Here is a 12,799-nt window from a genome sequence, read left to right as displayed (position 1 = left end):
TTCTTGCTAACTGTGAAACGATGTAACAATGTTTCAGGGGCTATTAAGATATCTGAACGTTAAAATAATGCGTGGTAGGTAACATCCCTTTCATTTCGTAAACGGTTCGAAGATACCTGTATGTCATTTCTGGCAAATGATAGTGTCCAGAGGATCACGTAATTTTGTTGCAAATGTTCTGGATTCGAGATATTGAATGAAATATGCTTTTATTATTTCTCAGTGCCTATTTTTAAATAACACTCGGAAGCTCTTGAAAAAACGAACAATTATGCAGGATGTAACTGCTGTAAGTTCAGATATTTTTGTTTGTGATACTTTAATATATATACACACACACACACGAGCGTGCTGGTTGTTTTCTCTGTCCATGGAAGAGTCTTTGCACAAACACGTCGCAGAATTTACGACCTGATGTTTTCTGCATGGCTAAAACTGCCCCACGAATAGAATACGCTTGTCCTTCGTCCACGTGTCTACACTTCAAAACCTGATCTGCTGCCCAGGGAAAAATAATCATTAACGGCTTTCTCTTGCCACTAACCAATCTAAAAATGTACTACTCGTAATAGCTACAGTTACAGTATACAAACGAAGTAAATACTAATGTAATGTTGTTACGTAGAGCAGAAACTGGTTTTCCTACGTCCCTTCTGATACGCTAGAAGTTCGCGGATAATTTCATGAAATAAGTCTTACGCATCTTATGTGCATTGTGAATCAGCGGTCCTCTGCTGTTGCACACGAAAAAAAAAAAACGGAGTCAAGCTCCGCACTACATATTTGTCATATCATATCCCAACACAATGTTTCAAGCACCTGTGTTTTCTGTTTTCCGGTTTTTCCAGGATACCATCGCTTGTCAGATTATTTAAAGAACAACAGCAGTGACACTATAGCAATGAAACTATTTTGGCAGCCTTAGATATTTGTAACCAGTACCTCTCCTTGCCACTTGTTCCCTACATTTACAGGAATACGATTACGCCTTACTACACGAGGTAACTCCTGGTGTGCACAAGGTACGCAGTGTGCCCGAAACGTACCTCCAGTCCCAGAGTGGGAAAATCCGTCGCTCAGTAGTTACAGAAACAGCAGAAACCTCTCCCGCGGAAAATGCGTTCTTTCCGACATGCAGCTTCTGGACACTTTTTTATCCTTTTTTTCCTGTTACGTGGCAGTATTACTTGGCGGAACGGCTTAACAACCACCAGGGAAGCAGGGGCTGTCGCAAGGCGCTGTGCAAGCCGCAGCTGGCTGCCGCTAGGACAGAGACGTGGGCGCTCGACACTACGCAGAACCTTGCAGAACTGAAGAGTGGCAACCGCAGTGGTGGGTACGCCACTCAGTTGCCCTAGTCCAGGCCAGCTCGACATTTGGGATGTGGGTACTAGGCAGCGAGGATTAGGAAAGTAGGACTACGCTCTTGGATTTCATTCCTCGCGTTCTCTCAACGTGCTGACGCTAGTTAGACGACAGCATTCACTGTAGCTGTTCAGCACTATTTGCAGCTGCTATTCCCCGTAAAATATTAATTTAAATCAAAAGAGGGTATATAGAAAATGAATGTTGGAGAAAGAGAAACAAAATGGGAAATTCCATTTAGTAAAAGTAAAATGTTTCATTTTAACTGAATGTGGAAATTTCCGCGAATATTTTGTAAGTTTAGTCTTCGACTTCGATTCAGGACTACTTTCGGCTTTTTAAGCCATTATCGAGTGCACAGCTCCAAACAAAAACGCGCTACATTACCACCAGGAAATGCGAACACCGCGATCTGAATGTAAATTAACGGAAGGAGAGTTAGCTGCTCAAAGCAGCGAGCGATAAGTATGAAAATCGTAGCGTATTCACTTGCTGTATTTCTTTTCGTTTTGGTTAGGAAATTTTATTGTTCTGACAGATAGTTGGAGCGTGTAATGCAGGAAAATGTGATACGATATAACGATGAAACAAGAATAAAATTATGGTCGGACAAAAACATTCAGAGATGTATGCACGTAAATTTATGCGTATACTTTAAAGAAATAAAAGATAATAAAAATTACAAAAAAATAAAGTGGCTTAGAAAATTGGGAAATTCGAAAAATTAAAACAATTAACCAATATAAAAATCAATCTTTCATACATACAAATACAAACGGATCTACAAAACATATGGTATTTCGATAACTTTGCTCACATTATACTTACGGCTAACAGAAATCAATTTAGAAATTCCTTTTTTAGTTTCCACTCTGACAGGTAGACTTGTTTACATAATTTACACACAAAGGGCCTTCGCTACAATTTGGTACGTATGGCACATTTTTCTATGTAACTATACTTCTATTTTTTTACTTACACAGCATTGTGTTTATGTTTAATGGTGGTAATGCAGTGTGATCTTTTATACAGGTAAACATTTATGAATGGCTTAAATTATAGCACAAGTGGAATAATTCCGCATTCATTTAATAAACAATTGACTGTGGTGCACACTATGAATAACACGTTTCGTACTACTGCTACGCGAAGAACATAGGAGCCGTCACACAGTTTCGCATACGGGGGGACAGAGTACCCGGAAATCTGATGTAGATGCGATGGAGGCCGAGACGAATGGGGTCTAACTCAGAATACAGAAGTTTTGTGAAGAAAGAACTTCAAGACGGTTTCGTACGAAACTCAGTTGTTTCTTTATATTCGCACTAAACTGACGAATGTTTGTTACGTCGAGCTCGAACTATCGATTGTATTGTTTTAGACTCACAATGTTAGTAAAAACAACTGGACGTAGAGTTTGCATATTGCATGACGAAATTAGTAACTGTTTACCTTCCTACCGCTCCGCATCTTATGAAGTATGGATTATTTGATGAGAAAAGTGTGCCTGAAACTGCAACATTTTGTTTAAAGTGATATAAAACTTTTAACCAAAAAATCATCATTTGCGCTTACAAGCTACGGCAACTGTTTATTCTTTGGAATTTCAACTTTTGATTCGTCTGTCTGAGGAGAGACTTCGTGCAGCTGCGTAATATTTACATTACGCAGTCAGACGCTTATTTTGACTCCCTGATTTTTATCAGGAATTTTTTTTGTCAGGCTCCTTAAAAGCGATGGTTTATCCAACGAAAATTACATAGAAGGATCTACATTTTATTCCGTGCCTGGGATCAGGGCTATCCATTTGTTTGCGATAGACGTCGGAAACTGCAATACAACTTTTTCTCCATTTACAAAAATACAGTAACTGCACATTTTGTAAATTGGCATTTCTTGTTTAAATATGTAGCATCATTACTCTCGTAATTTCATTGTGAAGCAACATTACGGGCATTCCTATGACAATCTTTGTTATTCACAGACGTCTTTACCGTACTCGATTGACATACAACAGCTTACAAGTTTCGAAAATTATTGTGTCACTTCATCTGCAGTTACGAATACCTCGACCTCTAATACGAAAGTGCAGCAACAGCTTTATGTCTTGTACAGGTGAAGTACATGTTTATGTTTAGCGGATTGTTAACCACATAAACACTTTCAAGTTTAAAATTGGATCATCGAATTTTAAATTCCGGATTTCTGATACAATGCAGTACATGCCGTTTTGGTCTGTTTGCTCAGCAATGCTAAATAAATCACGCGAACTCACCGACTCAAATGTTAAAAAATCAGTTTCCGCCTAAAGATGACGCCGTAAGCATAGGGAAGCATCCTGCATGTGATAAAATTGACTGAGACGATAAAACATTTTGTTTATGGACGCAGAAATATGTTATCGGTAACTGATAACTGTGGCTGTGCACTCAGAATAATACCCAGCGCGATTCATAGGGCAAAACCTATTTATTCTAATAGCCCTCTTAATAGGGATACGGTAATAATACTCTGATCATGACAAGCAGCATGTTACACTTTCCGAGGCCTAACGGTTCAGGTAAGATTACATATTGTCTCAGACTCTCAACGTAACACACTAATTGTATTTTTCTACGAAACTGACAATTAGACTACTTTTTGTAGTATGGGACAGAAACGTTTTCATGTGCGTGTAAAGGCGACATTCTCTTATTATCGCTTCCTAGTTTAACCACACTACCTAGTAATCGTCCAGTGTATGATACATGCCTAAAAACGAAAACACTACGTCCTCGACATTGCTAAACAAATCTGAATCACAAGACAGAGAAGAAGTACTAATGTATAGTGATGAATAATTACAACTTAGGAAAAAAATTATGACTTGACTCAGTTGCGTAATAGAGGAAAAGAAAAAGTGTCTAGGCGATATGGCTAAGGTTTCCTGTACAGTGAACACCGGACAGATTCGCAAAACTGTCACTCGTCTATGACGGAACGTAGGGAAATGAGTAACTACTTCAGCTGAACATGATGAAGTCGTATGCATTTATTTCTCCTGTCTTCCGTAGTCAACGAGGAAACACTCAAAACGAGAGACAGACACAAAGAGGCAGAGAGAGAATGAGAGAAAGACAAAGAGAGAGAGAGAGAGAGAGCGGGAGGGGGGGGGGGGGGGGGAGGGACGTGGAACGAAAAATGTGGCATCTGAGGGGTCAGCTGGCTGACATACTGAATACTACCCATATTCCTCTCTGCGACGTCACATTACGCAGAACGAAATAGCCTCTGCATTAGCAAAGTGCCTTCAAAATATTGGCCTGATTACTCGCAAGGAGAAGTTAAAAATTCATTTCGTTGATTACAAATAAGTCATGCATTTCCATCCACAACAGAGTCTTCGAAATGTTTCGGTGTCCACCGTTTCACACTGAACATTGACCAACACATTAAATTACATCCAGACGTGCAGTGTGAAGATACAACTTTGCGGTGAGTGCCCGATATTATTTTTATACTATTTGCTTGCTAATTACACCAGTGGCTATACGCAACTGCGTAGGAAATATCAGCTTCAATATATTTAGGCCATTTGGCGATGCACTTACCACACTTTTGAAAGATTTGTTACAGGTTCTGCGAATATGTCGACCGCCCACTTAAAGCGTAGTTTCTTGACCTATAGAAGAGCTACTAACGTCTTGAACGTGGGTAGTATAGTAACATTCAGCAACATTCATTATTAATATTTAGTATACTTTTCATCACTTATACATTAAATATATCAGCACTGGGATATGAAATTCATTTTCTACCAAAAATCAAACGAGACTGATGTTCATTTATTAAATAACTTCATATTGTTAGTCTTATCTTATGTTTCATTTTTTTACTTGGGATTCTGCGTCCATGTATGTAAAGTCACTCACTACCACTTGTCGTTTAATTGGTTCATTGTGTCACAGAGACGGAATACAAAAGCATCAGTTTTTAGCCACAGACAGGCTCACGACACATTTCCAGATTCCCTCAGATGCTGCGCAAAGCAATAAGTAAATGTAGTACGTATTGTTTCATGTAAGGAAGAGACTTTAGAAGAGTTCTGAAAAACTGGAGCAATTACTCGTGGAATAACATCTGATGATAAAACCTTATTTCCTTAAAACAACGCTTCCTTAATGTAAAGTACTCCAGCTGAAAGAAAAGCACTTTAGTTTTTTGAGACTGAACGTCACTAACACAAAACTGTCTGTTAATATTCACATACTATTCTTAGTTAAACACATATAGGAAGTGTATTGTTATTCTTTTACCTGCTATGAATATCAAGCCCATATTATTTTCCATGCCTTGAAAATTTCATGCGTAATTTCAACGAATAGGTGTCACAAAGTGCATTAAATATAAAGGAAAACAGTGGGTACACATCATCATCTTCTTCGCAATTAAAAATGTTTGTAAAATGAATCAGACACATTCATTCTGAGTATTCTTCGTGTATGTTTGCTAACTTCTCATGGTTCAGCAGTTGCATGCTGACTGCAGTGGTTGTAACAGTATGAAAATTACACTTTCTCTCTTTAGACCTGAACAATTCCGATAAACAAATCCAAACAGAGCTTATGAGTTTGATCTAAGGTACCGTTCATATTTCAGCCAAATACATTTCGTCATGAGAAAAATAACACATATTGTTTGTTTTTCAGATTATTTCGTACCTTCCAGTTTGCTACAGGCACCAAATAAAAAAGCGTGTGAGATTTTTGGCACAGTAGTTTAGGGGTTTCTCAGTCTTCACACACATAACATAAACAGATTCCGTTGCCAGCAACACACAAGAAATGGCTCCAGCACAGTTCTACAATTCAAACAATTCCATTACGGTAACAGAAACTGCAGTGACTGTTGTGGTCCGTCACATCATGCTGTTGCCAGTTCCTTTGAGCAAGAATTTAGCCTCGAAGTTTGGGAGCTGGAGAATTAAAACATGGGTTGCACACATTTAGCAACCTTAACTTTACTTCCTACCTGAAACACTGCAAAAAGTATGAAGCCTTTCGACATAAACTGCCGTCAACTGTACGTAAATGTAAGCTATTATGTCACCCTTCCTTTGAGTTTATATTGAAATTATGAATACTTCAAGTATTTATTTCCACATATTCGTTATCCTGAGGTGAGCAGAAATTTTCGTTTAGGGTTTTAGAGAAGGTAGTTTTGCATGCGAACCATGCTGTTATCTTCGGGGAACGTCAACATATGCATGTTTTTGCACCACAAAAAAGTTATTTTCCATACAAAAAGTGAAAACAGACTATATGTTCGGGTGTCCATGTTCCGTAGTTCTTTATTATCACTTTCTTCTGTCTTCAGTGCACCGAAGTGCAGGAGAGCGTTGCAACAAATGCATTTTGCTTCTATTGACAAACTATTTTCCGTCAGCAAATGTTTCACACATAAAACGTTTCTACTTTTTGATTATTAGAGGCGGAAAAATTGATAAGTAAAAATTGTTTTTGATCTATAAGAAGCAAAATATATTCATCAGTTATATAGCTACCGCTGAAGCTTTTCGATGAAAACCGAACACACCAGGTGTAGCACTCAGTGAAATTACAGTACACTTAAGACAGAAAAAGAACAAATTAGTATTTATCGTATACAGATTGTTTAGGGAGAAATCGAACACATGATATTATGGACAACTTTGACTCTGGAGTACTGTCAATATGGATTTGTATCTATGCAGGAGGCCTTACGAACTAGCAGTTTAAAATTTACCTCATACTTACGTGATTTGCAGATACGTGACCGCAAATCAGCTGTAGCAGTACAACGCACTGTTCAAAAACACCAAGAAAAAGAAATTTTGACTTTTTTGTGAGCAGTGTTAGGGACAACCAACTTTGTAACTATCATAACCACTTGTAACTGTGTGGGTATTACGTCAAGCACGCAACCGTGTGGTTGCTGATTTCGGCTCTTGTTATACGTTTTCTTATTTTGCTTTTGGATTCTATATTTATTACCAAATCGAAATTTTAATAAACAAATATAGAACCACAGTGGCCTAATAAAAAGAATAACTTTTATTTTCAATTGTAAATTGAATGCTAAATCGAGTATTCATAACAAATAAGACATTTACATCTTTTGTACCAAATTTTAATTTATCGTAAATGATAGCGTTATGCTATAATTAAAAATTAAAAATGAAGTATTATTTTTATTAAATGACTTGCTATTCAATATTTGTTAACTCAAATTTCGATTTGATAATAAATATACGATCCAAATAAAAGTGAAAAGTTAAATATTACGCATCACGGGAATTGAACGACAAACATCCCGCTTACAAGAGTAGACAGTTACACATGAAGAAGCGAACAGCTCTGTTAAACAACTCCAAATTTTTTTCTCAACAGCTGTTGAAAATTTTCATAGTTGACGATTCTTAAGGGCGTTTTTTAAAAGCGTGTTTTACTGCTTGAAGAAACTGATGTTGGTCAGTGATTTTCAAATTCTATAAGTCCGAAGCTATTCGTTGGGGGTCCATTCTATGAGGTTCCTCCGTCAGTCAAGAAGTTTTCCCTTATAAACAGTCCACCCTGTTACGTGTTACAGATATCCTTGAATGATTAGAATTTAGAGGTAATAACAGACCACTGCACAAATTTGTAACATCTTACTATAACGAGGGTAAATGTTAGCTGCTAGGCCTTAATCATTAATAGTAACGTCACTTCACCAAACGCAACAATGCATACTTTCATTTCACGGTAATCAAGTCTCACTGTGCCTCATTTGATATATATCACCTCGATTTTTTTTATCTTTCTGTCGCGTCAGAATTGATGACAACGAAGCTTACTAGAGTATACTTGATCGTAACATCAGGTCTTTAGCTCTCGGAAAAACGTCCCTTGAATGTTCCAAGGGGACGTAAGAATTTGAAAGTGTTTAGATGTACTAGAGTTGACGTGAAGGTCTATAAAATATTGGGAATGAAAGAATTTGGAAGATAATGGTAAACAAGAAGTGATGTTTTTGACGGTGTATAGCAGTGTTGGTAGGTTTGGGATGTAGTATACAGCTGGTGGCAGTGTGGCGGAGGGGTGATCGCCGCTCGAGATGTGAGTCGGGACCTTCAGCTGCCGAGGCGGGAGGCGGCGGCGGTGGCGGCGGCGGCGGCTAGCAGCAACGTGAGCCGGCGCGGGGGCGTCGCGGCGCCGGCTCCAAGCGGCGCCTCCAGGTTGCCGCGCGTCACCTGCTCCTGGCAGCGACCGATAGCCTCCAGGTCCAGCTCGGCGATGGGCTTGCCGTTCATCTCGAGCGGCGAGATGCAGAAGTTGCGCGCGCGGAACTCTGCGCTGCCGTTGGCCAGCGCGCTCTCCAGCAGTGTGTGGACGTGGCAGTCGCACGGGAAGTGGTTGCCGTGCACAGCCATCGTGTCCACGCCCTGCCAGAACACACGCAAACAAGTCGGTGTAGGAAATATTTGATATATTGAAAACATTTGACATCCAGAACTGAGGAACATACTCGTGTCAAAAATTAAAGCAACAAACCGCTAGTGTCTAATTCACGATAAAATCATACAAAGTGTCAACAGGTGTCCGTACCGTCGTCTTCTGTACGGAAGACGGCACTCCGATTAATGAAAAATCACGTCAACGATTACGCCCCATAAGAAGAATGGAAGCAGGGCGGTCACAAACTGATGTGGCCCGAAGATTTACTGCGGAACATTCTGTTATTTCTGTGGCAACAATTTATAGAGACCGAAATACACTACTGGCCATTAAATTTGCTACACCAAGAAAAAATGCAGATGCTAAACGGGTATTCATTGGACAAATATATTACACTAGAACTATCATGTAATTACATTTTCACGCAATTTGGGTGCATAGATCCTGAGAAATCAGTACCCAGAACAACCACCTCTGGCCGTAATAACGGCCTTGATACGCCTGGACATTGAGTCAAACAGAGCTGGGACGGTGTGTACAGGTACAGCTGCCCATGCAGCTTCAACACGATACCACAGTTCATCAAAAGTAGTGACTGGCGTATTGAGACGAGTCAGTTCCTCGGCAACCATTGACCAGACGTTTTCAATTGGTGAGAGATCTGGAGAATGAGCTGGCCAGGGCAGCAGTCGAACATTTTCTGTATGCAGAAAGGTCCGTACAGGACCTGCAAAATGCGGTCGTGGATTATCCTGCTGTAATGTAGGGTTTCGCAGGGATCGAATGAAGGGTAGATCCACGGGTCGTAACACATCTGAAATGTAACGTCCACTGTTCAAAGTGCCTTCAATGCGAACAAGAGGTGACCGAAACGTCTAACCAATGGCACACCACGCCGGGTGATACGCCAGAATGGCGATGACGAATACACGCTTCCAATGTGCGTTCGCCAAACACGGATGCGACCATCATGATGCTGTAAACATAACCTGGGTTCATCCGAAAAAATGACGTTTTGCCATTCGTGCACCCAGGTTCGTCGTTGAGTACACCATCGCAGGCGCTCCTGTCTGTGATGCAGCGTCAAGGGTAACAGCGGCCATGGTCTCCGAGCTGATAGTCCATGCTGCTGCAAACGTCGTCCAACTGTTCGTGCAGCTGGTTGTTGTCTTACAAACGTCCTCATCAGTTGACTCAGGGATCGAGACGTGGCTGCACGAACCGTTACAGCCATGCGGATAAGATGCCTGTCATCTCGACTGCTCGTCATACGAGGCCGTTGGGATCCAGCACGGCGTCCCGTATTACCCTCCTGAACCCACCGATTCCATATTCTGCGAACAGTCATTGGATCTTGACGAACGCGAGCAGCAATGTCGCGATACGATAATCCGCAATCGCGATAGACTACAATTCGACCTTTATCACTCAGAATCGTGGTGGTACGCATTTCTCCTCCGTACACGAGGCATCACAACAACGTTTCACCAGGCATCGCCGGTCAACTGCTGTTTGTGTATGAGAAATCGGTTGGAAACTTTCCTCATGTCAGCACGTTGTACGTGTCGCCACCGGTTCCAATCTTGTGTGAATGCTCTGAAAAACTATTCATTTGCATATCACAGCGTCTTCTTTCCGTCGGTCAAATTTCGCGTCTGTAGCACGTCATCTTCGTGGTGTAGCAATTTTAAGGGCCAGTTCTGTAGTATCACGAAGACCAGGGCAGGGCCGCCCACGTGTGGTATCAAAAAGAGAGAACCATTATATGGCCGTTAGGGCACGACGATTCCGCGTTAGTACTTCGCGTCAACTGGAATCTGACCTCGGGACCTCAAACAATGTAAAATCGATACATGGCAAGAAGAATGGGGCACAAGTGATAAGGGATGGAGAGTACATACATTTTTTCCGTGTATCACGGAAAGGTTAAGAATGAAACATGTCTATCCTAGCCACGGCATGGTGCATTTCTTGACTGGTCACGGACCTCATCCCACGCACTTGAACCGCGTGAGTCTAAACGACACATCTACGTGTACATGCGGAGGTATGGGAGCCCCCGAACACACAATCCTATTCTGCGGGAAATACAGACAACACAAAAAAATGGTTCTGAGCACTATGGGACTTAACTTCTCAGGTCATCAGTCCCCTAGAACTTAGAACTACTTAAACCTAACTAACCTAAGGACATCACACACATCCATGCCCGAGGAAGAAGTCGAACCTGCGACCGTAGCGGTCGCGCGGTTCCAGACTGTAGCGCCTAGAACCGCCCCGCCACTCAGGCCGGCACAGACAACACAGGAACACACCAGGAATACAATACTTACAAATATACGATGCAATCAGAACACCAGAATTATGTGACGAACTAAACGTACTGACAGAAAAAAATCTCAGATGAATGCCATAAACAGTACAGGCGCGAGAAACCGTACAGACGACAAACCTAGATGCAGCACCTACATAGATGCCATAGTGAGGAGGATGAAAACCGAGACAGAAAGAAGACCGACAGAAATGCATTAGTCTAACCATAATGTACAGATATCACAATAGATTACACATAACTATAGCTCAACATGAATAGATGTAAACAGTGTCGGCGCACCGACGCAATTGCCACAGGTAAACACAGCACTTTAAACCTGTTAATAGCGTAATTATCTTAGTAACAGCTTCAGTAATTAGCATAGAAATTAGATTAGCATTGATCTTAAAGCAAGCAAAGGATTGGAGACTGAGGATCAACGCGTTGACGAATAATTCCAAGGCTTTCATCCTCATTTCCCGAGGGTGGAGGGACTTCTTCCTTTCCTATCTTCTTCCCTCTTCTTCATTCTAAAACATATTTTGTACTTCTTTTTCAAAATTTAAACTTCATGTAAATTTTTACTAAATGGTTTGGGAAAGCTGCCATAAAGAAAAAAAAGAAAGATAAATACCAAACAAACATAACCAAGTAAAAGAAAACAAAATAAAAGACACAAAAACAAAACATGATCAACTATGACCCGCCTCCATGTCGCGGGACACGGGCAACGCTGCGATCGGATGCGGGAACTGGTGTGGAGGTTCAGCCATATCAGCGCCCATATACCGATCGTAGCGGCTAAGTGGTCAATAAAGACCCACCTTAAGCAATTAGGTGGTGGGTCGTAAAATCAGGGCGCCAAGTGAAAGAAAGGAAAATAAATCTGACCTCGCAGGATTTACTGGACTTGTTGTATTGAGTCAAACGGTGTAGAGAAGGCAACGTCTTGAGTAGAGCCGTCAACATGCCACCTGGTCGGTCAAACAGTACCAACGTTCGTTTTGATCTGGAGAGTGATTGTTGACACATTCGCATACTGAGGGAACATGGAAAGGTACCGATATCGAGGAGAATCCTTAATTATGTGGGCAGGGATTATATCAACCACTCGGTCACCTCTTCAGGAAATTTTACGGGTGAAAGGGCGAGATTTAACTGCGACGTGATATTAAGTGCGGTTGTTGCGAGGTTCTGTCGGTCTCGACTTCGCATTGATGGACGACAATGCTCGACCACATAGAGCACGGGTGGTTGATATTTTCTTGGAAATGGAAGACACTGCATGCATGACGTGGCCTGCTCACTCTTCCGGTTTGAATCCCATGGAGAATGTCTGGAATGCGCTAGGGAGACACCAACCACTCTTCAAGCCTTGCGGGTAGCTCTGCAGGAAGAGTGGGCGTTATTGCCTCAGCGTGAGACTGATGACATCACTCACAGCACGCTCCGTCGTCATCAGGCCTGTATTGCTGCCAGAGGTTGAAAATTTAAATGCTAAAGCTCAGTCTAGATTTTGTGAGGGTCAGTGAAGTAAAATGGAAAGAAGACAAGGATTTCTGGTCAGATGATTATAAAGCAATATCAACAGAAGCAGAGAATGCTATAACAGGAGTAGGACTCGTTATGAACAGGAACGTAGCACATAGTGTGCGATTCTGTGAAC

The 12,799-nt window shown here is 41.2% G+C and overlaps 1 protein-coding gene across 1 annotated transcript in view; it reads right to left on the bottom strand.

Moving 5' to 3' along the window:
* LOC124622848 (insulin-like growth factor-binding protein complex acid labile subunit) overlaps positions 1 to 12,799 on the bottom strand; it is an 88,776-nt gene that overhangs the window by 4,637 nt on the left and 71,340 nt on the right. Inside the window, exon 5 of the mRNA XM_047148640.1 lies at positions 8,560 to 8,806. Within this exon, the coding sequence (XP_047004596.1) occupies positions 8,560 to 8,806 (247 nt within the window). The remainder of the gene's footprint in view (positions 1 to 8,559; positions 8,807 to 12,799) is intronic.

The sequence above is a fragment of the Schistocerca americana genome, chromosome 7, assembly GCF_021461395.2.
Source record: "Schistocerca americana isolate TAMUIC-IGC-003095 chromosome 7, iqSchAmer2.1, whole genome shotgun sequence".
NCBI classification, from domain to species: domain Eukaryota; kingdom Metazoa; phylum Arthropoda; class Insecta; order Orthoptera; family Acrididae; genus Schistocerca; species Schistocerca americana.
Note: the sequence above shows the minus strand (reverse complement) of the source record. Positions and strands in the feature narration are given on the sequence as shown.